At 47.9% G+C, this 26,265-nt stretch overlaps 2 protein-coding genes and 1 pseudogene across 6 annotated transcripts in view; all 3 read right to left on the bottom strand.

Annotated features, from left to right (window-relative positions):
• Positions 1-2,207: 2,207 nt before the first annotated feature.
• Positions 2,208-12,255, bottom strand: HPX (hemopexin). Its single transcript, XM_066366546.1, has 10 exons — positions 12,105-12,255; positions 11,917-11,981; positions 11,746-11,817; positions 11,448-11,569; positions 8,444-8,597; positions 7,442-7,654; positions 7,098-7,205; positions 2,949-3,079; positions 2,706-2,868; positions 2,208-2,570 (listed from the first exon to the last, which is right to left on the bottom strand). The coding sequence occupies exons 1-10, from the start codon at positions 12,185-12,187 to the stop codon at positions 2,311-2,313; spliced, it is 1,371 nt and encodes a 456-aa protein (XP_066222643.1). The 5' UTR covers positions 12,188-12,255; the 3' UTR covers positions 2,208-2,310.
• A 6,615-nt stretch (positions 12,256-18,870) lies between these two features.
• LOC136388002 (small ribosomal subunit protein uS11-like) lies at positions 18,871-22,866 on the bottom strand (annotated as a pseudogene).
• Positions 22,478-26,265, bottom strand: part of TRIM3 (tripartite motif containing 3) — a 27,794-nt gene continuing 24,006 nt past the window's right edge. For all 5 annotated transcript variants that reach the window (XM_066366531.1, XM_066366528.1, XM_066366536.1 and 2 more), the window contains 5 exons: positions 24,887-25,054; positions 24,571-24,739; positions 24,258-24,328; positions 23,163-23,303; positions 22,478-23,051 (listed from right to left, as the gene is read on the bottom strand). In XM_066366531.1, the coding sequence (XP_066222628.1) occupies positions 22,899-23,051; positions 23,163-23,303; positions 24,258-24,328; positions 24,571-24,739; positions 24,887-25,054 (702 nt within the window). In that variant the 3' untranslated portion in view covers positions 22,478-22,898. The remainder of the gene's footprint in view (positions 23,052-23,162; positions 23,304-24,257; positions 24,329-24,570; positions 24,740-24,886; positions 25,055-26,265) is intronic.

The raw sequence follows: 26,265 nt of genomic DNA, 5'->3' as shown, positions 1-26,265 counted from the left end.
TGAGACTCTGGCATGTTCCTCACCCCTTAGACTGAAGGACAGACAGCCAACCCTGTGAGGAGAACCATCCAGACACCATCAGATACTTTTTGGGAATGGACCCCATGGCCCTGGTGCCTGGCCCCTAACTTCTGTTCCTAGCCTTGGCCAACGTCCAGTCCTGGGTGGAACCTCAGAGACCCGGTTCCATCCCCTGCTACCCCGGTCCTCTTCCCCCAGACATCAAGGCTGGTGAGGGAACCTTAGACAGTTCTGACTCAGAGTCTGTCGTCTGTCAGGAGCTGCTCTATGGCCTGGCCTCCCAGTGCAAAGCCCAATGTGTCTAGGGAGCTTATCTATGTACCATTCTACCCACAAAAGCCCCACAAAGCAGGGGCCACAGGTCAGGGGGTGCTGACTGTAAACAAGATTAGGCCATGGGCCAGAGTATGGGTCTATGTCCAGGGCCCTTCCTGAGAGAACCCAAGGGATGGGTTTGAGTCTTTATTCACTGTCATTGGGAGATGGGTAGTATTTTACCCATTTTATGGAAGAGGTCATTGAGGTTATGATATAGAGAGGAAGTGTCCCCTGCTAGAGTCTGAGGCTGTTTTTTGAGTCTAAAACAAACCTATCTCTAACCCCTGCTGGGTTGAAAAGGTAGAGGAGGAAATGGGTCTCACCTGAGGTCCAGTTGCCTGTATTCCAGACCCACTCCCCAGTCAAATGGTTGTAAGTTTAGAGCCTAAAGCCTTGGTCCATGTATGACCAGAAAAGAACCAACAACTGCAACGTTCACCAAAACACTGCACCATCTCAGCCCACATGCATGCGGGCTAAAGGGCAGCCAACAGGACCACCCAGGCAGGGGAAGTGTTCTGAAAGTGCGTGTCATGGCGCCAGGTCCCTGAATTGTTCCTTCTCCCCTCTCCCCAGCTTGCCTCTTATACACAGCTGGTCTCTCAGTTTCCCCACCTGTTGTGGACCGTTAATGGAAGGAAGCCATTATAGATTCAAGGCTTAGCAAAAGGCTAAGTTCTCCCCCCTCCATCTCCATATTTGGCTTTGATGCTGAGTGTTTGCACCCACTCCACTTCCTTCCTTGGGTTGCAGGAAGCAATATACATGCCCTTCCTCTGACTCTTTCTTTGTTTCAGATGTTTGTAAATTTCACTAATGTATCCTGTTTTTGCCTTGGGAGAGTTCCTGTCTTAGCCTTTGATGTGCAACTTTGTATCAGGGTCCTTGATTTGCATAGGTCTATATAATAAAGTGAACTGGGGCTGTGAGGCACTCAGATACTGCCAGACAGTTTGAAGAGTCCTCCCGGTCCCATCGGTTTTGTTTTGACAAGTGTGTTTCCTCAATTCCGCACCGTTATTTGGAGCCGTGCTGGTCCGCGGCACCCACCCCAACTTCATTCCTCTTGTTATTGCTAACTCATGGCAACCAAAACCTCATCTTGGGAAGGACCACCTGGAACCACAATTTGAGGGTCTCCATGCCCTCAAATGGCAATTCTGAGCCAATCCACTTGGCACATGAATAGCTGATGCCTTAGGGCCAACTGGTAGTCAGTTATTAGTAGGCTGGGTCAGAGTTCTTACTCCACTTCTTACTTGCTATGTGAAAACAGCAGTTTCTTTTCCTACTTTTGGTACTCTCTTTCCTTCTGCTTGTAGATAGTCCAGAAGAAACCAGTTTAGGATCTGGATTTAGGATCATCTGGGCAGAAATGAGGTTTTTCCCACAGCCTTCCCCTCCCTTGCCTCCCACATCCTCTTTCGAGCTAGAGAACCTCAAAAGAGATGTTACTACCTTCTCGTGGGGAAAACAGCTGTGTTAGGCTTACTCGTTGGTTTACCAGCTGCAAGCACTTTGCCTGATTAGTGCATGAGCTCATGGCAGCACCACGTGCTTATAGTCTATGAAAGGCAATGGGTGCTTTCCCTCAGGGGTGATACTCCCAGATTGCTCTCCCACCATTATAATGTGCAGTTTTTCTGATCCCTTGCCCTTCACCGTGAAAAGCAGATTTTCCTTTGTTTATTATCTGTTTTCCTTTTTTATTTTTTCGCTCACCTATCTTTGTGAGCCTCCAATAAATGCATATGGCCTGCCACTTTCTGGCTCTTCAGTTCCTCTACCGTCTGCTTAAAGTCAATGAGAACCTGCCTGGCCTCAACCACCAGCATTACTCTTCTCAATTCAAAGAAAAAAAATGAGGCTGTTCCACAACTGGGGCTCCTTGATTCAAGGCAAGAAGCCCTCTGGTTTTATTGTAAGGAAAGTGGGAGAAGGCTCTGGGCCGGACTCGTGTCAGAAGCCCCATCAGTGACTACAGCCCAGAAGGCTGTTCACTCTCTGGGGCTGGGGGAGGGTATTGGCTGCACTCAGTTTCTCCACATCACTGTAGCAGTACAAATTTTGGCCATGGATGAGGTATAAGCCAGAGCCATTGGCAGAACATGAATTGGGGCCAAGAGACTTTTCTGTGCACAAGGCCCCATCAACCTTGTCATGAGGCCAAGAAAGCTCCGTCCACGTGGCTTGAGCTCCTAACTTCAGGTCCAGCGACCACAGCTGCCGTCCTGCGAAGAAAGCACCAGATATAACATGGCTTCCACATCATGGGGATTCTGACTTAACCCTTATCATCTGATGGGAATCTAAGCTATGGAGAAATTGTAGAACAAGCCACCCCTTAGCACCCATATTTCCCTCACCTGCCATGACATGGAGTCGAGAAGATCCAGGACAGATAAAGGTTGCATCCACAGCCTCAAGGTTGATCCCAGCAGGGCTCCCTAATTCCTTCTTCAGCTGTTTTGGATAACCATCTACTAGGGTATAGCCTCCCTTTGCCAGGAAGATATATACCTGATTGCCCTGTGGGACAAAAGACATTAATCAGCATAGAGTTGGATATTCTCCCCGTCTTTACCTCAATTCTCTCTCCCAACACATACCTGGACCAGATAGATTTTATCATCCCAGGAAAAGGCAGCATCCACTGTTGAAGGACCATTGGGCCACTGATGGGCAATAGGCCAGCTATGCCATCCATCCTTGCTGGTGTCCAAACGCCAGTAGTGGGATCCTGTGGGTTATTAGAGGCACCTCTAGTGCTGATGGTCAAAGGCCAGGCAGTAAAGAGGCAAGTGATAGACGTAAGGGTGAGTCCTGAGAGGAAGGAAAGAATGCATCCAGAGGCCAGGAGGAAAGAAGACAAGTAAGAGGAAGTAGGAAAGAACTTGATCCGCAAAGTTGGGCATGTGACCTGATTGAAATTGAAATCAGCAGGGGCCTGACAGAAGGGCAATGTCATGGAGTTTGTTGGGAGCTCCCTATACATCTCAAATGTCCATGTGCAGAGATGACAGGCAATGAGAGACAGTGACAAGTTAAAAAGAAGCACCACAGCAAGGTGTTCTCACTGGCTATATTCTCTAATCCCAGTGGTATGTGGGGGGGAGCAGGAGTAGCCAGAGCTGCACCCTAATTTCCTTCTCTCCTTTTTCATAACAACGTACTGAAGCAGTTGTCTGAGCTACTACTTACCTTTTCTTCCTCATCCCACTTCACTTACACTTCTGTTTCCTTCCTCCATTAATGTTTTTCTTTTCAAGGGCATCGGTATTCTCCAACTTGCCAAATCTAATGGTCCATGGTCCAGTCTCTGTCTTCCTTACTCTACTTCTCAGCAACATTCCTTACTCTACTTCTCAGCTCACAACTCCCTTCTCAAATCTTTTTTGCTTCTTAGCTCCTGTGATACTAGACTCTACCATATTCCTCTTACCTTTCGGACTATTCTCTCCTCAGCCTGATGTCTAATATTGGAGTCCCCCAGCTTGGGCCTCTTCTCTACCTTCACTCTCTTGGTGATTTCACCCAGTCAGGGCTTTAATGCCATCTACATGCTGATGACTTTTGATCTGTTCTCTTCAGCTCTGAAGGACCCTCTCCTTTCAGTGTCAGGCTCAAATGCAACTGCCGACCTGACCTGTCCAGTTGGGGCCATGAGGCACCAGAAACCTAACATATCTAAAGTAATTGCTGTCCCCACCAAACACACACACACACACACACACACACACACACACACACACACACTCCTTCCTTAGTCTTTCCCAATTTTTGAAAAAGGAACAACTAATCACCTAGCTACCTAGTCCCAAAAAACTAATTCATTCTTGAAATCTCTCTTTTCCCTTTCTCACTCTTACTAATATCCAATGCATTGGTTAATGCTGCCAGTTTGACCCCCAAAATATATTATGCTGACTCCTCACTGCCTCTGCTGCTGTTAGTCTAACCCAAGCTGTCTTTACCTGTCATCTGGACAACTGCAAGAACTGCTAGCTATAATTCCTGCTTACACAATTATATCTCTATGACATATTTCATAAGAAGCCAGAGTGAGCTATTTTTTTTAAAAAAATTAAGTCAGAACATATCATAGCAGTCCTTAAGAACACTTCTGGCTTACTTTTACAGTTAAAAACCCTTCCCTGGCCTATGTAACCTACTTGTTTTCAAGCCACTCACCTGCCCCTTCACTGTACTCCAGCCCAGCCACGCTGGCCCCCTCTCCTGATTCTGCAAAGTAGTTGCTAACCACCCTGCCTAAAATGCTTTTCCTCTTCTTTATTACTGATCTCTCAGCTCAAAAAATCCTCTCTTCAGAGAATGGGCCTCTCATTCTTCTCACCTCTATCCCATTATCCTCTTATTTTTTTTTTTTTACAGATTTTTTAGACATGTTTTTAATTTTATATTTTGAAATATCAATGACTTTTAAATTTATTTATACTAACTCTGAATGATATTTGAGCATAAGAAACATTCTGGTGTTCACAGAACACTTCACAGCTATTAATACTACTTAAAAGTATTCTCTTTCCTTTTTTCTCTTTCTTAATTCTCTCCCTACCTCTAGGAGGCTTTCTGAGGTGTCCTGTCTGCCATGTTGACTACTATACCCCAGTGCCTATAACAACACCCAGTGCCTGTCAGGCACTTGATACATGTTTGCTGATGTTCCTGCAGCAGCCACAAGTTATCTTTATAGCTGTTTACTGGGCATGCCATGGTGACTACATAGCCACCTTCCCTTCCTGTTGAAACCACCCTGTTCACATCCCTTATTTTGAGAACCAGAGCTATGCTGCTCTTTGTTCAGGGGAAATAAGGGATGAGCCCCTGATCCATCAATGCATAGACTGACCAGCAACCACTCTAATGTGGTGAAATAAGAATATTTCCCTCTCTGGAAATCTGGCTAGGAAAAAGAAACTAAGACAGTTACCAGTTGATATCTGAGACTAAAAGATCATGAATAGAGAAAAGGTGGAACATGGTAGTCCACGTGCAAGCCAAAGTTGGGCGGGGGTGAGAGAATGGAAAAGAAGCTAGGAGATAGAGAAAAGAGAAAGATTTATCTGAGAGAGGAGAGAGCTAGTCCTATGCTGAGTAACTGGTTCACACTGGGGTTTTTGCCAAGATAGTGAGTTCTCACATCATCTGGGTATTTTTAACATAATAGTGTTCTCTCTGTGCCTGGAGGCTCTCTCTATAGCACAGTTATGGAAAATACCTAATTCTTTTTAAAATTTTTATTTATTTAGTGAGAGAGAGACAGGAAGGAAGAGAGATGGGAAGCATCAACTTATAGTTGCACACTTTAATTGTTCAGTGATCACTTCTCATACATGCCTTGACCAAGGGTCTCCAGCCCAGCCAGTGACTTCTTGCTCAAGCCAGCGACCATAGGATCACATAGATGATCCTACATTCAAGCCGGAGACCCCATGTCCAAGCTGGTGAGCCTGCACTCAAGCCGAAAATGCCCACACTCAAGCCAGTGGCCTTGGGATTTCAAACCTGGGTCCTCAGCATCCCAGGTCCTTACTCTATCCACTGCGCCATCACCAGTCAGGCCCTAATACTTTTGATTTAGGAGTTCAGCTGCATTCTACTTATGGACACATGGCCTTGAGGTTCTGTGGTTTCTCAGTGCTGTGTGTTCTCTCCATTTTTGTGTGGTCCCTGTGAGCCTGTTTTCTTAATCTCTCCCTCTCTCTCATTCTCTCTCTCCCCCCCCCCCCTCTTTCTTTCTTTCTCTCTCTCTCGCGCGCGCGTGCTCTTTCTCTGTGAATGTGTATCTCCTCCCAGCAGTCCCATGCTCTCATCATAGTTGCATGTTCTCCTGAACCTTAAGTGTTTTTACTATGGTATATATTCTCAGTATAGGTGTATATTTTCACAGCAGGTGTATGTTTTGTCACAGATGTATGTTTTCATTCCTGTTGTGAGGACAGGCTCTCCTTGTGACTGTGTATTTTTTCACTATATCTTGGTAGTCATATCTGCTCAAATTTGTCCAGGGGTTAGAAGGAAAAGAGGGTTTTCACTACTCTATATCCTCACCTCTATTTCACATGAGTATCTGAGTATATGTCTTAGGCTGAGTATTATGTAATTGGTCACTCTTTCTTTCAGAGCTATACTTAAGCGTGGACCAGCAGTTGTCACTACCTGCCTGACTAATGCCAGAGCATCTCGAGGTATCATTAGATGGCTTTTTACCAATTAATGCCACAAGTCTGGAGGAGGAAAAAGCTCCTTGGGCTAGTGAAACTATCTCCTAAAGATCTAAGGGACTCAACTGTTCTTGGCTGGTTTTTGGTACTGGGAACATCTCATACCCAGGTAATGCTGTTCTCAGAGGCCTGGACATAAGAGGCAACCACTGGGAAAAAGATGGAGCTCCTGAGGATCAGCTCAGTAGGAGCCAGAGGACTCAGCAAAAATGCAAGAGCAAAGATAATATGAGGAGTCACAGGACCCCAGAGAGGACCAGAGAGGGCACAGACCCGCGAGCAGGTGGTGCTGGGAGGCAGAAGTTAGAGGCCTGGGCAATGAGAGACAAGTTGAACAATATGCATCAGAGGAGAAGAGGGATGAAAAAAAGTCATGCTAAGGATGGGAGCTGAGGGCCAAAATAAGGGACGCAGTGATGAAAATGGAAGCAATGTATCAGAGATGGTATACATGCGAAACAGATGGGAGGTAAGGAGGGCAGGTATGGTGGGGAGTTTGGGGCTATCTCTCACCACTGAAGGCATAGGTGGCACCATGCTTGTCCGACAGCAGTGCAGACAAGACTAGATCAGTGCTACAGCGCTTATTCTCCTGGCCAGTCCTGTTCCCGGTTCCGTGGCCTGGGGGAGAAATAGGCAAGGAGGAACAAAGAGGCCAGAGGTCAGAATGAGGTCTAAGGCGGGAGATCTGGCTGGGGTTCGGAGCCTCATAGGCTCCCACCATATGAGGACGACTCGGAAGAGTCAGAACAGAAACGGGGCTAAGGCAAAGGCCAAGGTCTTATACCACAGAGGTAAGGTGGGAGCTGGGGCGTATGGATGAATTCCAGGGGGCCCAGCGGCTGGGGCAGTCTCACCTCTGCCAGGGCAGGGAATGAAGTAGTCTCGGACATCCAGAGGGTACCTAGGAAGCACCTCTCCCGTGACAGGGTCGAAGCGCAGGAATTGGTTGCCCTGGAAGCAGTAGTAGCGGCCGATCCATCGCATGGCGGATGAGCAGTTGCTAACGGCTGGCCAGTCACGCTCCTTTTTGTTTTTTGTAGCCAAGTCCCAGAACCACGTGCGGTTACCTTTGTCCAATCAATCAACACGTATTTGAGGAGGCCAGCCTATTTTGTCCCTTGTGTTTACACTGGACTCCAGGATGGACCAAATATGATCCTGGCCACATGGACCTCACAGCCCAGCAGGGAAACAGTTGAGGAGAGTGATCATACAATAAAATTCGCAGCAAAGTGTACACGATCAGTTCAGCAAGAGAAGGGGAAGAGTCAGGAAAAACTCCCCAGAGGTGATACTTAAACTGAAATCTGAAGCAGGAGTTATAAGGCAAAGGCCAAGGTCTTATACCACAGAGGTAAGGTGGGAGCTGGGGCATATGGATGAATTCCAGTGGGCCCAGTGGCTGGGGCATTCTCACCTCTGCCAGGGCAGGGTGAGACAAGAGGGGGAGACAGAACTCCAGATAAAGGAAAGTCTGATGCATGGAGGAAATCGAGTGCACAGGGAACAGCATCGAGTTTCTGGAACTCCATACTCAAGGTAAGGGGATGATGAGAGTTGAGGCTGGAGGGTTAACAGGGACTTGGTCATGGAGAACCTTGTATGCAAGACTAAGGAACATATATTTGTCCTAAGGGTCATGGAGAACAATGAGGAAATTCTAGCAGAATTATAACCAGTTACCTTCTCCAGGATAACTTCCTCTCCTTCCCCTGCTTGACCTTCAGACCATAACTGGCCTATTTCATTCCTTCCTTGGGGAGTTGTATAATAGCTCCACCACCACCATTCCTACCTCTTGCCTCTATCACCACCAACCCATTGCTCCAGCCTCTCTCATTCCAGTCTGGACTGACCTTGGAAGAAGAGGATGCCCTCATCTTTGCATTCTCCACGGTGACATTCCACAGCTGCATCCAGTGGGGATGGGATTCCAGGAAACTCATCTTGGAGCAACTTTGGATATCCTTTGTCTTCCTTCTCAGGGGGGTATGCCCAGACTTGGTCTCCCTGTGTACAGAAGCACTCTGCTTTTAACTCTGCTCCCCCACAGGCTGCCATCCTGCACTGATACACAACATCTTTGGTCTGTTATACAATATCCTCCTGCAGCCCCACACGCTCTCCGGCTACCTTTGGACAACAATATGCTGTCTCTTTACACAAATACATACCCTTAGTTTGTCTAAGTCCTGTCACTATCACCATAACACACATACACACACACACACACACAATCTGGCTATGTACAATCGTACACTTCCATGGCACACTTACTTGCAACACTATTAGTCTTTGCAAACACATCCACAAATAGTGATCCTGCAGCAGTGGTGGGATTCAAATAATTTAACAACCAGTTCTCTATCCTAATGAGCATTTAAGTATTAAAAATAATATACTGAAAGGTAGTTTATTATTTCATGCATTTAATACTTAAATAAAAAAATAAAATAGGTACACAAAACTAGATTGTGTTATAGGAGAGTTTTAAAATATTAATAAAAAATATTAAATAATACCTGACAAAAAACAATAAAACTGTTATCTAAGATATTTCCATATTGCTCCTTGATTGGCACCTCACTTGAAATTTTTTTCACCTATGGACAGAATGAACATTACTACAGACACTTAGAATACGCTGTTGTGCAGCTGAACATTAAAAAAGAGTAAGGAATGTAAATTTGTGATTGCCACATTGGGCGGCTGCCCAGTGCCCACCTTAGAGAGAACCCTGATTACAGTAAGTGCCATTTCAGCAACTGGTTCGCTGAACTCAAACAAAAAGTTAGGTATCGGTTCTGCCAAACTGGTGTGAATCGGCTGAATCCTACTAGTGTCCTGCAGTCACTCATCCATTCATACATTCATTTGTTCATTTATTTACTTATTAATTCATTTGTTAGTTCAAGAATTACTACTATAACCTGAACAGTGGTGACATGTGCATAGACCTTTGACCTGGGACACTGAGGTCCCTGGTTGGAAACTCCAAGATCACCGACTTGAGTGTGGACTCGTCTTGAGCACAGGCTTGCCAGCTTAAGTGCAGGATTGTCAACGTGAACTCAAGGTCTCTGGCTTGACCCAAAGGTCACTGGCTTGAAGCCCAAGGTTTCTGGCTTGAGCAAAGGGTCACTGGCTCAATGTAAGCCGCCTGGTCAAGGCACGTATGAGAAGCAATCAATGAACCACTAAAGTGAACCATCTATGAGTTGATGCTTCTCATCTTTCTCTTCCCTCTCTCTCTCTCCCTTCCTGTCTCTCTCTTTCTCTCTCTAAAAAAATAGAAAAAAAAGAATTACTACTTTATACCAGATAGAGAGGATAAAGGCCCTGCCTTCACTGCACAAATGCAGAAAGGTCCCTACCGCCTACACATGCAACCACCAAGGTGAAAGCATGTGAAGTTCATTGGGAATATAGGGGCAGTGCTAATCTATCTAGAGAATTCCTCCAAAGTTTCACAGAAAAGGAAACATTTGGGCCAAGAATGAAAAACTGATCAGGAATTTTCCAGGTGGACAAGTGTAGAAAGTGTCCCCAGCAGAGGGAGCTGCATGTACAGAGTGTGCTCCGAGAAGTACAGGGAGTGCTTTGTAGCTGGCACAGGGAATGTGATAGGAATGAGCGATTAACCTGAAAAGATAACCAAGGGCCAAATCTCAAGACCATCTGCACTTGACTTGAGGGAACCAGTGCATGGGGGTGCCATTCACTGGAATAGGGAACACATACTCAGCTCAATGTAAGAGATGATAAATTTTTTTCTTAAGTGAGAAGCAGGGAGGCAGAGAGACAGACTCCCACGTGCACCCCTACTGGGATCCTCCTGGCAAGCTCCCTATGGGGCAATGCGCTGCCCATCTGGGGCTGCTGCTCTGTTGCAATTTTAACACCTGAGGTGAGGTCATGGAACTATCCTCAGCACTAGGGCCAACTGGCTCCAACCGAGCCATGGCTGTGGGAGGAGAAAAGAGAGATAGAGTGAGAAAAGGGAGAGGGAGAGGTGTAGAGAAGCAAATGGTCACTTCTCCTGTGTGCCCTGACCGGGAATCAAACCTGGGACATCCACAAGCTGGGCCAACACTCTACCACTGAGCCAAGTGGCTAGGGCCATAGGGGATGCTGAATTTGAGGTGCCTATGGGACATCTAAGTTGAATATGTCTGACAGGAAATTGGAAAAAGATGTCTGGAGCTTGGGGGAGAAATCCAGATCTGGTGTCCACAACATAAGAGGGTCCTCAGAGCCATGGCAATGGTGGAGATCACCCAGGAAGGGTGTATGGAAGTTGGTAAGGATCCCCAAGGTACATTCAGGGACTGGCCAAGGATAAAAAAAACAACAACTGAGGATGAGCAGGAAAAGAGGCAGAAGGGAAAACAAAGCCGGTAGTGAGGACCACTCCAACCTCATAGAGCCTTTGTGCAAGTTAAGAGAAGGCTTCCTTTCCTCCACGTGCACCACCTGGGCCAGGGAACATGGCATAGTGGGCACAGTAGGCTGGATTGCTTCCTTCGCCTGCCGCCAGGGCCAGATGCAAGTGTGTTTGAACAACCTGATCATCATATGAAGAGAACCTGATGCAGGGTCATGGAAGCCCAGGGAAGAAAGCCATGAAGAAGTGGATGGCCAGTGGTGTGAGAAGCGGCAGGCTGATCTGAACACAGGTTAGGCCCGAAAAACCATCATTGGATACTGTGCTTGCCAGGCTCACACTCCCTGAGCTGAGCTTTTTCGGGGAAGGAAAACTGGATCTTATAGGTAAGGTCTCCATGCCAGGTCCACTTGGGGAGAGTCTCTCATGTGGATTCCAGCACTTTTGGCCCAACCCTGACCTTGACCAAGCAGTACCTTGATCAGGAAGACTCTGTCATGACCGAGACGAAAGGCAGCATCCACGGAGCCGGTGAAATTCTTCCACCTCTCTGAGACTGAGTTCCGGGTCCAGGGGTGAGCCTGCCACATGTACTCACCTGAAAAACACACTCACTGAGAGACTGAGAGCCAAGTTTTGGAAAAGTAAGATAGTTACAGAGAAACTGTGAGCAATACACTCAGATAATTCCTAAGATCTCCCAAAGATGGATACAAACTTGATGAAATGGATTGAGTCTGAGATCCCAAATACCCTAACCCCAGTCTCTCTTACCTTTAAAAAAGAGCATGCTCCCATTGTCAGCCAGAGTAGTAGCATCAAAGCCCACACCATCTGAGCAGAGTTCTGAGGTGGAGGGTGGAAGATGACAAAGTAAAAAAACAGTCAGATGATAAAATGCAGAGAGACAGCCAGACAGACACACTCAGGGAGTCGGGGCCTCACCAAGCATGTCTGGGTTCACCTTGATCCTATTCCCACCTTCAGCTCCATTCCCAGAGCCTCCAGTCCTAGAGAGAAGACAGAGAGATGTCTAGGTGCAAAAGGCCCAATCTGTCTTCCTTAGCTCCTGAGCCCAAGGCTCTGTCTAGCCCAAACCCCAGTCCTCCTTCCTCAGCATCAGCTTTACTCACGAAGTAACAGGATGGGCAATGGTCAGAGACCAACACAGGCCCAACAACCCCAGTGCAACTGGTGCTCCTGGTGCCCGAGCCATGCTGAGCTGGAGAGGCCCCAAGACAGCTCTGGTCACCTGGCTGAACTCCCTTTATAGAGATGGCGACAGCACTGCCCCCACCTCCGAGCCTGCTGGGAATGAGCTGTCTGTCAGGATTTGGCCAATATTGGCTGATTACATCAGTGTAAATAAGGTCAGGGTCTGTGCAAAAATCTGAGTCCAAGACTCACTCTTCCGGGCAGGAGGCCCCATCCCCCTTCAATGACTTTTGAGCAGTGACTAGCCCAGACCATTGATGCCCAGCTGTGTGTGTCTCTCATCACCTTGGTGTTGGATCTGGCTGCCCATAAGATCAAGGGAGCGGGTAGCTTGATTGAAGATCACCTTTCTGTGGTTGGATTTACTTCTCTTCACAATGGGGAGACGAGAAGAGGAGGATAGGAACATGTTTTGCATACTAAGTATCAAACCCTGCTCTAAGGCAGCTAAAGACACTGATACTTTATATACTCAGTAGCCACACACATACAAACATACTTAGAAACATTCGGAGAACAGTTATTTCCAAGTTTCACTAAGAGCCTTTCTGGGGCATTCCCAAGCATCTTCAACTTTGCCCTTGATAAATCAATAAAATTTCACTGTCAATGTACAAGTCCCACCCTTGGCCCCACCCCCATGGCAAAGAGCTTTGCACCTGGGAGGGAAGGGCTGACAGTAATGGAACAGGAAGAGGTGTCTCTCTTCCAGAGATGCCTGCTAGTAATTAGTCTTTCTTGGTAATTTCTACATTAAGGGGAAAGTGCTGTATTTAGTCATCACAGAATAAATAGAACTATAACAAGTTTCACAATATTTACAGCTCATTCTTGCTGAAATGCTATCTTTTATTTATTTATTTATTCTTCTTTTCCAAGTGAGAGGAGGGGAAATAGCGAGACAGATTCCTGCATGTGCTCCAACCAGATCCATCTGGCAACCCCTGTCTGGGGCCAATGCTCTGCCTATCTAGAGCCATGCTCATAACTGAGCTATTTTTTTTTAAATAATTTTATTTTTTTAATGGGGTGACATCAATAAATCAGGATACATATATTCAAAGATAACAAGTCCAGGTTATCTTGTCGTTCAATTATGTTGTATACCCATCACCCAAAGTCAGATTGTCCTCTGTCACCTTCTATCTAGTTTTCTTTGTGCCCCTCCCCCTCCCCCTTTCCCTCTCCCTCCCCCCCCCCCCAACCACCACACTCTTATCAATGTCTCTTAGTTTCACTTTTATGTCCCACCTACGTATGGAATAATGCAGTTCCTGGTTTTTTCTGATTTACTTATTTCGCTTCGTATCATGTTATCAAGATCCCACCATTTTGCTGTAAATGTTCCGATGTCATCATTTCTTATGGCTGAGTAGTATTCCATAGTGTATATGTGCCACATCTTCTTTATCCAGTCATCTATTGACGGGCTTTTTGGTTGTTTCCATGTCCTGGCCACTGTGAACAATGCTGCAATAAACATGGGGCTGCATGTGTCTTTACGTATCAATGTTTCTGAGTTTTTGGGGTATATACCCAGTAGAGGGATTGCTGGGTCATAAGGTAGTTCTATTTTCAGTTTTTTGAGGAACCACCATACTTTCTTCCATAATGGTTGTACTACTTTACATTCCCACCAACAGTGGATGAGGGTTCCTTTTTCTCCACAGCCTCTCCAACATTTGCTATTACCTGTCTTGCTAATAATTGAGCTATTTTTTTTAACACCTGAGGTAGAGGCTCCACAGAAGTATTCTCAGTGCCCAGGGCCCAGGGCTGATGTGCTCAAACCAATCAAATCATGGCTGCAGGAGGGGGAGAGAGAGAAAGAGAGAGAAGGCAGAGGAGGAGGTGTGGAGAAGCAGATGGGCACTTCTGTGTGCCTTGACTGGGAATCGAACCTCGGACATTCACATGCTGGGCCAACTCTCTACCACTGAGCCAACCGACTAGGCCAAAATGCTATCTTTTCAATGAAGCCTTTTGTGACTACTTTATCCAGCCATTTCAAACCCATGCTTGCTTCCTTTGTGTCACTTATTAAAACTGAAATTATTTCATCTGTCTAATTATTTGTTTACTATTACATTCTTTTCACCACAGATAGTACCTGGCATATAACAGGTGCTCAATATTTGTTGAATGAAAAATAGATTTCAAGTATTGACTAGCATTGCAGCCAAATTTCTGATGATTTCCCACCTGGGGTAAGGGGAATATCAGAGCCTAGGGGTGTGTTATGGTGGGAAGCCTACTGTGATAAAGGGGTCACAGGTCCCCTTGTCACTGCCCTTCATCTTATGGTTTTGTTTCTCTTTCCTGTGGATATGGTGGCCTTCATGGTACTGGTCACAGGACACAGTGTCTGAGCCCCATATCCCTTGTCTTCCTTTATCTCTGGGACCTCACCTGTGACCTCTAATACCTGCTATCTTCGATACTCTGTGAGGCCTCTCCCAAAGCCTGCCCCATTTCTACCCGAGACTTCCTGCTGAGGCTGAAGCAGTCAGCGATGTCCAGGCTGATGGTTCCAAGACCCTTGTTCCCTAGCCCAGCCTGATCCCTCTCCCTTAGCTCCGTGCCCCCGACATCTCCCTATACAACCTTAGCAAAGGTCTCAGATTCCTCTTCTACTCTGCAAAGGCTCCTCCCAACAGGAAAACAAGGGTTCCAGGCAGCATTGGAACAGCGTGTCACTGGGCTTCTGCCATCAGGCTCAAAGTCCTCTTCTGGCTTAGAAATGAAAACGTGCCTTGTTAGCATCATTCCTCCCCATTGGTTAGTGGGCAAAGCTGGACTCCCCAAGCCCTTGGCAGCGTGGGCAATGCCACGGCTCCTGCTGCAGATACCTAACATCCCCCACCTCCCCTCTGCAGGGCATCCCTGGCTGGACCTGCTCCGCCCCAGCTGATGGTCCCTGGGCTCTGGAAACTGCTGCTCCCAGGTTCCCTCTCACATCTTCCTTTCTCAGCTTCTAAGGTCTTAGAGAACCTTCCTGGGATTCTCCCTCATCAGCAATCCCTTCAACAACTGTTTTTTAAGCTCCAGAACCGTGTCTCTGTGTCCCACAGATTTCACTGAGCCTGCCTGGGGAGATGGAAGTTTTCACATTGAGTTACTAATTACACCCCCCCCACACACACACACACACAAACCCATAGAGAGAGTCTTCCGTAGTCATTGTATCAGAGCTCTGAACGGACCTGCTGGGGCGGGGTCATGGCCTCCCCTCTTGCCGGCAGGGCTCTTGAGGGGAGACAGCACGTGTACTGGATGACAGGTTTTCAGCTCGGCCTCATCTTCACCACACGGCTCTGGTTCCCTCACTGCACCCCTGAACTATCCCAGAAGAGGGTTTTATGGCTTCTTTTCACTGTTTCCTAATTCGCTTGTCTACGCTAAGATGCCTTAGATACTGTTAGAGAAGCCTTTCTCCCTGCCCCAGGAGTAGGCCAGCAGAGTCTTTTGTGTGGCAAGCAACTCAGGTTGAAGCTCAAGTTCCGGGCAGGGGCTAAGAGGAAGAGGCCTATTCATTTGGAAACCTAGGTTGCGGATGCGTTGTCCATCTGGTGCTGGGCACAGGGCACAAAGCAGCTCTTCTCAGATGATTCAAAATTTGTCGGGCCTTGTTTCTTTTCTCTCTTGGGGGGCATTAATTCTTTCTTGTCCTGGAGTCTTTCCCAGCTCTCTGACCTGAGCCGAAGAAAAGTGCTTGTTCTCACTTGGGCCTGAGAGCCCCCTGGAGGCTTCAGGTACCAGTGTGCTTCCACCCTTCAACCTGAGGCCTGAGCCCAGAGATTTTCTTCTTCCCTGAAACCAGCTCTCCACAGCCTTTCTCCCTCACTCCTCTCAGGCCGCCTGCACCTGCGAGGCCTCAGTGGCACAACCCTTTCTTCTGCAAATTTCTGCTACCCAGAGTGTGTTGGGAACCCTCAATCTTTTGCTTGAGTTCCTGGGAAAGTCAAGCCCAGAAAAATCCAACTATCTGCTTTGCCATGTGGTCTTCTCAATCCTCCCAACCAGCAGCTTTCTGGCTTCCCCAGGGAGGGTCTGAACGCCGGCCTGCCCAAGGCTACGTGGGTGGGGATTCCTCTTGCATTTCCCGGGACCACATGTGAGCTGGACACTGACCCACTGTCACTTGGAATGATCTGCTGCTGATCTGTACTCTCCAGCCTCAGTCATTTCTCCTGGCCGCTGAGTGCTGGTGTGCTGGGCCCGCGGCCCGAGGCTGGGTGCTCCAGGGAGCAGAGACTGGATTCCTCTTTTCCCCAAGCTGAGAGAGTTTAGGGGTGAAGTTCCAGGTACCAAAAAGAGCTCACTGCTCCCCACAGATGCCTCCAACATGCCTATTTCTGCTTGCTCTGTCTACATGGGCTTTCCTACATAGTCCATTCTTACTTTTTTTTTTTTTTTTTTTTTTCTGAAGCTGGAAACAGGGAGAGACAGTCAGACTCCCGCATGCGCCCGACCAGGAAACGTTCTCCCCACCAGGGGGCGTCGCTCTGCCGCGACCAGAGCCACTCTAGCGCCTGGGGCAGAGGCCAAGGAGCCATCCCCAGGGCCCGAGCCATCTTTGCTCCAATGGAGCCTTGGCTGCGGGAGGAGAAGAGAGAAACAGAGAGGAAGGGGGGGGGGTAGAGAAGCAAATGGGCGCTTCTCCTATGTGCCTTGCCGGGAATCGAACCCGGGTCCCCCGCACGCCAGGCCGACGCTCTACCGCTGAGCCAACCGGCCAGGGCCCCATTCTTACTTCTTTATGAATAAATCATTATGATAATAATATGCTCATATCCATGGGCACATGTATGTGCCTGGCATGGTGCTAAGCACTTAATAGGGATTATTTCATTGAATCATATGTATACCTATGATAACATTAGTCCCATTTTACAAATGAAGATACCGACATTAGGTATTTCAGCCAAATCCCGCTCTTAGCAAGCGGTAGAGCCTTGATTAAGCTCTGGCTGCCTGACTCTTGGGAGTGTGCTCCATACTCTATCACAGGGGATGCTGGTACACGTTTAGGAGACAGCTCTCCAGAAGGATAAAAGCCCTGATTTGTAGCATTTGTTAATTTCTGTGGTATAAATATCATGGCCATCTTCATATTGCCAACAAGATATCACCAAAGCCTGACCAGGCAGTGGCACAGTGGATAGAGTGTCGGACTGGGAGATGGATGACACAGGTTCGAGACTCCGAGGTCACCAGCTTGAGCGCAGGCTCATCTGGTTTGAGCAAAAACTCACCAGCTTGGACCCAAGATCGCTGGCTCCAGCAAGGGGTTACTTGGTCTGCTGAAGGCCCCCGGTTAAGGCACGTATGAGAAAGCAATCAATGAACAACTAAGGTGTCGCAACGAAAAACTGATGATTGATGCTTCTCATCTCTCTCCGTTCCTGTCTGTCTGTCCCTATCTATCCCTCTCTCTGACTCTCTCTCTGTCTCTGTAAAAAAAAAAAAAAAAAAGACATCATCAAATAAATGCACAGTTGGGAAGAAATACACAGTAACAAGCTACTTACTGGATGGTATTTATTTATTTATTTTTATGCAAAGGAGAGAAACAGACAGACAGGAAAGGAAAGAGATGAGAAGCATCAACTTATAGTTGCAGCACTTTTTGTTCATTGATTGCTTTCTCATACGTGCTGTGACTGGGGGCTCCAGCTGAGTGACCCCTTGCTCAAACCAACAACCTTAGGCTCAAGCCAGTGACCTTGGGCTTCAAGCCAGCAACCATTTTTGTTCTTACAACACCCTTTTTCAACAAAGATTTACTTTTTTAAAAGTTCTTTTTGTCTTAACAGTGTATCTCAGGCATCCTTTTTAGAGGGTTCATACAATTCCATTATGTGTTTAAGCAAAACTTTATGTAACCATTCCCTGCTGATGGACATTTAGGTTTTGGGGGATTTATTTTTCTAATTTAAATAAAGCTGTGATAAACTTTGATGCACACACATCTTTGTGCCTTTGCCCAATTCTTTTCTTTCTTTCTTTTTTCTTAATTGATTGATTTCAGAGAGAAAAAGGAAAGGAGAGAGACTTGGGGTGGAGAGAAGCATTTATTTATTGTTCCGCTTAGTTGTGTGTTCTTCATTGGTCACTTCCTGCATATGTGACATGGGATTGAACCCTCAGCCTTGGTGTTTCGTGACAATGCTCTAACTAACTTAGCTAACCAGCCAGAGCCCCAGTTATTTTATTAGCAAATACTCCTAGAACTGGAAGACCATAGATGGTTTCAAAATATCCATGGTCTTCAAGAGGAGCTGTTTAGAGAGATGTTCAACTTTCTTACATCCTCATTCTCACCTCCCCCCAGAGTCACTGTCTAGCTGCCAGTTTATCCCATAAAGCATCCCTTTATCCTTATCACTTAAACTTTCCCATTGTTTACTCTTATACTCCAAATCAAATCCAAACTCTTTACCTGAGTGAAATGATCCCACTCAGGCCAGACTCTCCAAACTTGTCACACTCCTTTCTCCTTCTACTCTCCTTCCTTTTCAATCACCCCAGCCTCCTCTCTGGTCCTTCAACATACCAAGATCTTGACCCTCCCAAGATCTTGTACCTGTCCTTCTTTTGTCTGGAAATCCCTACCTCCTCTCTTTTTTTAAGCCCCCACAAAGCCAATTTTTTAACAGAAAACATTAATTTGAGGAGTACTGTTCACCAATGGTGACCTCGGTAACCTGCCTTCCTGTAGGTGCTATTGGAGGGGATAAGTGTGACATCTTCTATCTGTCCAATCTTTGTTCCCAAGCACGCAAGGGCTCCGAGAGCTGACTGGGCCTCTAGTCCAGGGGTCTTGGTCCTATTTTCTCCTGTGGCCTGGAGTTTTATATGGAAGACAGTGATGCCTAGCTCTTTGTCTGCGGGTCACATCCTGGGCAGCCAACATGGCAGAAAGTGAAGAGGACTCATCTCAGTCAGCCTTTACTTTCATCCCACCAGTCACGTGGTGATGGTTTCCCTGCCAGAAAGATCAGTGACATGAACAAGAGTGTCATGGAAGAATGCAAAGATGTGGCAGACACCAAATACATGATCTCCTTCAGCCATCTGAAGTCTGAGGCCGATGACCTATTCTTTCTTCTTTCCTTCTAGCTAGGTGCCTTCTTTGTGCATCTTGTCCAGACTCTGCCATGGAAAAGAGTTCTACCTTCTCTTACTTCTCCTCCTCCTCCTCTTCTTCCTTCTTCTTCCTTTTTCTTTTTCCTTCTTTTTCTCCTCCTCCTTCTTCTTCCTTTTTTTCTGTGACAGAGATAGAGAGAGGGACAGATAGGGACAGACAGACAGGAAGGGAGAGAGATGAGAAGCATCGATTCTTCATTGTGGCACCTTGGTTTTTCATTGATTGCTTTCTCATCTGTGCCTTGACCGGAGGAGGGCTACAGCAGACCGAGTGACCCCTTGCTCAAGCCAGCGACCTTGGGCTTAAGCTGGTGAGCTTTACTTAAACCAGATGAGCCCATGCTCAAGCTGGCAACCCCAGTGTTTCGAACCTGGGCCCTCCATGTCCCAGTCTGACACTCTATCCACTACTCCACCGCCTGGTCTGGCTCCTCCTTCTTCTTCTAAGTGAGAAAAGGAAGATAGCAAGACAAACTCCCACATGCACTCCTACTGGGATCCACCCGGCAACCCCCATCTGGGACTGATGCTTGAATCACTGAGCTATACTCCGTGCCTAAGGCTAAAACTTGGACCATCAGAGCTGTCCTCATTGCCTGGGACGCTCCAACCCATCAAGCCACTGGCTGCTGGAGGGGAAGAAGGAAATGGAGGGAAAGAGAAGCAGATAGTTGCTTCTCATATGTGCTCTGATGGGGATCAAACCTGGGACATCCATATGCCAAGCTGATGCTCTATCCACTGCACCACCAGCCAGGGCTCTACCTCCTCTACTTTTTTTTGGTTTTTATTCTTTGTTCAAATGATAGGAGGGGAGATAGAGAGACAGACTCCTGCATGCGACCTGACCATAATCCACCCAACAACCCCCATCTGGGGCTGATGCTTCACTCATCTGGGGCCATACTCGCAACCAGCTATTTTTAGTGCCTGAGGCAGAGGCTCCATGGAGCCATCCTCTTGAGTCAATTGAGCCATGGTGTGGGAGGAGAGGAGAGGAGAGAGAGAGAGGGAGGAAGAGAGAGAGAGAGAGAGAGAGAGAGAGAGAGAGAAGGTAGAGAGGGAGGGGTGGAGAAGCAGATGGTCACTTCTCCTGTGTGCCCTGACCAGGAATCGAACCTGGAACATCCACTCACTGGGCTGACCCTCTATCACTGTGCAAGCCATCCAGGGCCTACTTTCTTTTTTTCACACAGCTGATTCCCTACCTGCCCCCTCTCCCCCACCCACAGGTCACTGTTCGAGGAAGCCTTCCTTGCCCACCCTCCGTAACACTATATTCTCTATGTTATTTACTGCCTTCTATTCTTTCACAGCTTCAACACGATTGTCATTACACATTTAGTTTCACGTGGTTACTTGGTCAGCTGCCTCTCCCAGTAAACCATAGGCTTGAGGGCATTTCAGTCTCTGTTCCCATGGCCCACCACTCTGACCCACAGGAAGTGCTCAGAACTACTTGTTGAGTGAATAAATGAACCTGCAGGCTACATATGGCCATAGGGCTGTTCTGAGCACCAGGCAGTGCTACGGAAGCAAGGCATGAGCCCTTTCAGGACCACAGAATAAACTTTTGACCTGTCCCAGCAGACTTCTACTGCAACCCCAAGACTTATTTCAGACTTATGCCAATTCAGTCAAGGCACAGCCTCCACTGCCAGGCACCGCTTGCCCCTACTTCTAGGCCCGAGGCCTGAATTGGGAAGAAAACTTCCACAGAGATTATGTCTAGGAGGAAGTGAAGTGACCCCACCTCGAGACAATTTCTGCATGGCCTAGGTAGTCTGATTTGGCATGTATGGAATCAGCCCCAGCAGCCTGTTATCAGGCTGACAGGAAAGCCATCTGGGACTTCCCACCCAAGGAAGTTCATCTTTATTGCTATTTTATTCCCCTGCTAACTTTAGGTGTCTAAAATGTAAGCACATGAAAGGTTGAGGGCTGGGAACTTGGAGCCTCGATCCTCATGTCATTGCTGGTACTTTGCTCATAATGAGGATGTAGGGGAGGAATAGACCATCACCTGAGGCTTTCAGGAAGGCCCCCACTGGCGCTGAGTGACTGATGACTAAGCAATCATCTCTGCTGGTCAGGGTCTGGCCTTAGGCAATCCTACTCATTGAGCCACAAGTGCAGGCTCAACACTTGCCCTAGAACCTTCAGGGAGGTCCTGTTCTTCCACCTGCCTAGGAAGACCTGGGAGGTGATCATAACTGAGACTTCCCTCTGGTCCCCCTTGACCTCTGCAAAGCCCCCATTGTCTTCCACAGGGCCATGGACAGGCCCTCCCACCTAATCCCAGGAATTGTGCTACACTAGGACAATGTCTTGAGCTTTCCCATGATCTCACATAACCAACCGTCTCAGATCCATCATTCCCCAAATCTTACTGAGTGCCTTCGCTGCCAGTCACCAAGCTAGGTGCAACGGGCATAAGTGTTACAACTTAACCAGTTAGGAGTACAACAGCTACAGGTTCAGGTCTGGGCTCTGCTCTTCAGCAGTGTAATGCCCTGTTTCTCTGAGTTTCAACCTTTTGTAGAAAGAGAGTACCATAGTTCCTACCTTCCAAATCACTGAGAGCTGGTTGTTATTAGCTCTGGAATTGGCAGCCAAACCTGGGCAGACTAGATCTCAGAGGGGGTACTAGGACCTCGTTCTATTGTGGGAAAAGGGCAGCAATCTTGGGATGGAGGGCAGGTGGATGAAGCAGGGCTCCAGGGCTTCTGGACCAAGCTCTACAATTGGCCATAGGGTTTGCCACACAGCTTCCACCTGGGCTAGCTGCAGGTCTGTAACCCAGGCCTGGGCCTCAAGGATTGCTGTCATACCCTGAAATGTTCTTCCTGCAGGTGCTGGCTGTGTCCAGGGCAAGGGTCATTTTCCCAGGCTCTTAGCATCAGGGCAGGTAGCCAAAGGACTTACTATTTCTGCAGAAGATGCAGGGCCTGGGGATGGTGATTTGGCAGGTGGCTCAGGACCCCAGGGGCTCACCTCCCTTGCTCTCCTCGCCTGAAGTTTCAAAACATCAGGACTTATTTGGGAATCTGGGTGACATGCCTGACTGCCTGCCTACCTTTTAGTCCAGAGCTAGTCCCACCATCCTAGCCCCTCACAGCCCCCTCAAAAGAAAGCAGCAAAACCACGTGGCGAACACATTTATTTACTATGGAGAGTGGGGTATTGCTGTCTCTGTCAGTGTGTATGGGGCGGTAGGGAGACAACCAGAGGGACTTCTGCCCTGGAGTCAGAGGCTGTTCTGGCCTCAGGCCGGGGGGTGGGTAGCAGACAGAGGGGACAGGGGATGTGTGTAAAGGGGGTAGGGTGAAGCTCTGCACACGTCCTTGGGACCACAGTCCAGGCCCACCCAGTCACCAAAGCAAGAACCGAATAAATAAAGTGCAACTGTGGGGGTGGGAGATGGGGGAGGGAGGGCACTGGGCACACCCACGCCCACAGCCCACATTCAGTGCTGCCGAGTCTGGTGCAGCTGCGGGCCAGACCCTCCTGTCCAATCGCTCCTATGTCCATCCCTCCATGAGCCAGGCAGGGCCCCTGTGCAGCTACTGGAGGTAGCGGTAGGCCTTAAAGCAGTGGTTGCCAGCATCGGCCACCACCACGTGGCCATCCGAGGTGAGTGCCAGGCCCTGTGGGCCATACAGTGGCTCTGCAGATGTGTTGATGTAGGACAGGAAGGAGCCAGAGCTGTCAAATACCTGGGGGACGAGTGAAGAATGGAGAGGTGAGATTAGGCCAATGAGATGCACTTTAGGGCTGTGTGTGGACACGGGGCATAGAAGGAAATTTCACCCTCAGGACATCCTCACCTGGATGCGGCTGTTGCCCCAGTCAGCCACGATGATGTTCCCGTTGGAGTCCACAGCTACGCCCGTGGGGGCGTTGAACTGCCCGTTGCCCTCTCCATGGGAGCCGAACTTGAAGAGGAACTCTCCGTCGGCACTGTACACCTGCAGGGCAAAGGGCTGGGGACTGGGAACCTGGCTTCAGGCACAGGGCGAGGCCATGGAGGAGGAAGGGTTGAAGCCCAGGGCTGAGGACCCCCCGATTTTCAGTTACAGCTGTTTTTCCTAGGCTTCCCATCCATGCACCCGACGGCCACTGGATGTCCCCAGTTGATGTCCCTCGGAATATCAAATCTAACAGCCCATCCTCCCTAGGAAAGCAGCTCTGAGATTTCTCTCAGTGACTGGCAATAGCCATTTGGCCATGAGTCATTCTCAACTCCACTTTCTCCTCTGCTAGACAGCTAATGAACTGACACAATAACTGATTCTATCTCTAATCTGTATCTTATGTATATATTCCACTGCAATGGTCCTTATGTAGATTATTGCAAAAGACTGATCATCCTGCCTTGAGTCTTGCCCCCGTCAGAATGACCTTTCTAAGACACCACCCACCCCCGCTGCCTGCGATACTTCAGTGACTCCCCATAGCTCTTAAGGAAGGGAACAAGCTCCTTAAAGGACACACGAGACTCATCCTTGCAAACCCAGTCTAAACTACTTGTAATTTCTTGAACACACCATAAGGGTTCCCACCTCCAGATCTTGGCTCTTCTGGTCCCCTTTGCCTGAAATCCTCTCCCTCTTCTCTACCTTCTGGTTAATTCCCACTGGTGCTTTAGGTCATTCTCGGTCTCACCTGAGCCAAATGCTTCCACTATGCCCCCACATGTCCCTATACTTCCGCACCACAGAATCACATCATATTATACTACGACAGTTAACTCTTCTCTACTAGAGTATTACTAAGAAGACAAGAAAAGTATTTGCTTGATTCATCACTGTATCCCCATCACTTCTAGCACAGTGCCTGAGTCAAAGTAGCCACGCCATAAATGTTTACTGTGCAAATGAATGAGCTCCAGGGGGAAACAGGAGATGAAGGGAGACACTGACCTTCACTGAATGGTTATGGAAATCCGTCACTACAATCTCATTCTTGTTGTTTACAGCCACAAAATGGGGCCCTGAAAATACAAAGTGGTCTCTAGGGCAGTAGCTGGGATACTGAGTGGGATGGGGAAGGATCTTGTGATGATAAAGCTGGGGTGTTAGGAGAGGGTGGGGTCTCTGGTGTGATGGTGCTAAGGTACAGTGTAGGGAGGGGGTGCTCTAGGGCCAAGACACAGGAGGAGGGGTCTTTAGAGCTGGGGTACCCAGGGGGTTCTCTGGGACTGGGAGATTAGATGTCTGAGTTCTCTCCTAATACCTGCAAAGTGACGGTCAGTGGCGCCTCGGCCCCCAAAACGGCCAACAAGCTTTCCATTGGGTTGGAAGGTGAAGACACAGCAAGATTTGTTGTCAACCACGATGATATGTCCATTACGGTCTACAGCCACACCCTTGGGGCCCATGAGGCGGCCAGCTCCAATCTTGGTCTAAAGAAAGGAATACACATAAGGGCCTTTATCCAGCCTGGTGGGGCTGAGGATGGACCAATGCAGGCCCGGTCACCAGGAGGCACTAGAATGGTCACCTCAGCTGATCTCCACAGGTGTAGAGTGCAGTGACTGTACAGTTCTCACCTTGAACTTGCCCTCTGGGGAAAAGATGCTGACCCAACGGTTGTCATAGTCTGCCACAATAATGTCTCCATTGGTGTCCACTGCCACACCTGTGGGGCGTTGCAGTTGCCCAGGTGAGCGCCCTCGGACCCCGAAGCGGAACTTGAACTGGCCTTCATTGGAGAAAACCTGGAGCAGAGGATCAAGGGAGGGAGGGGGAGGAGGGGAGAGACTGTGGGCACAGAGGGAAGGGAGCAGGATTCTGAGGGAGGAGACCCCCATTCATTCTGTCATTCAACCAGCACTAATGACACCATGTCACGGGCACAGAGGAGAATCAGACATGGCCACAGACCTCAGAGGACATGCAGCAGAGGTGTGAAAGGTCCTGCAAGAATGTGAAGGGGATGAGGGGAGTCGACAGGAAGGACTCCAAGAGAAGAGGATCACTGAGCTAATAGCCAAAAAAGGATGCCAAGGGATGAACTGAAGTTGGCCAGCAAAGAAGCAAGAGAACATTTAAGCGGAGTGAACAGCACGTAAAAGTCCAGTACGGGCCGTGCTTGCCCAGTGTGGATTGCAGGGAGCACTCCCATGAACAGCAGGAGTCAGGTTTTATCCTGGATGTAATGAGGAGTCACTGAAAATTTCTGGGCAAGGGAATAACAAGATGAGATTGGTTTCTGTGGTAAAATAAGTAATGTATTTGGTCTTTGTCCCCAGTGCCTGGCACAGAGCTCCTAAAAGCCCAGGAATTTCCTGAGTGATCAGAGTATCTTTTGCCATTCATAAGAAGTCCCTTTGAACTTATGCTACTGCAGTGACTTAGGGTGGGGACCCTGGATAGCCTCAGGGTGAGGCTGGTCATCAGAAAGAACAAAGGATTATAGGGCTGGTACTTATAGCCCTACCCATCAACCTCTAGGTAGGAGTGTAGTGTGTATGTGTGTGTGCACACACAAATTAAGCTCTATAAAAACTCTTGAACAACAAGATTTGATAAGCTTCTTTGTTGGTGCTGAGTTCCGCAGAGAAGAAAGTTCCTGCACCAGGAACTTTTTCAGACCTTGCACTATGTACCTCTTCATCTAGCGGTTCATCTGTATTCTTTATCAAATCCTTGATAGCAGTGGTCCCCAATCTTTTTTGGGCCACGGACCGGTTTAATGTCAGAAAATATTTTCACGGACCGGCCTTTAGGGTGAGATGGATAAATGCACAAAATAAAATTATGCGACCGGCGTAAAAACTGTGGTATTTTTAAATATAATTGTCGAACTTATGAGACAAGCGTCAAGAGTGAGTCTTAGACGGATGTAACAGAGAGAATCTGGTCATTTTTTAAAAATAAGACATCGTTCAGACTTAAATATAAATAAAATGGAAATAATGTAAGTTAT

Source organism: Saccopteryx leptura, chromosome 1 (genome assembly GCF_036850995.1).
Source record: "Saccopteryx leptura isolate mSacLep1 chromosome 1, mSacLep1_pri_phased_curated, whole genome shotgun sequence".
In the NCBI taxonomy this organism is placed as follows: Eukaryota; Metazoa; Chordata; class Mammalia; order Chiroptera; family Emballonuridae; genus Saccopteryx; species Saccopteryx leptura.
Note: the sequence above shows the minus strand (reverse complement) of the source record. Positions and strands in the feature narration are given on the sequence as shown.

Coding starts and splice junctions, on each gene's coding strand:
- HPX (XM_066366546.1), bottom strand. CDS start 12,187: ATGGCTCGGGCACCAGGAGCACCAGTTGCACTGGGGTTGTTGGGCCTG. Junction 11,982..12,104: donor ATTGCCCATCCTGTTACTTC/GTGAGTAAAGCT, acceptor TCTTCTCTCTAG/GACTGGAGGCTCTGGGAATG. Junction 11,818..11,916: donor GGTGAACCCAGACATGCTTG/GTGAGGCCCCGA, acceptor CCTCCACCTCAG/AACTCTGCTCAGATGGTGTG.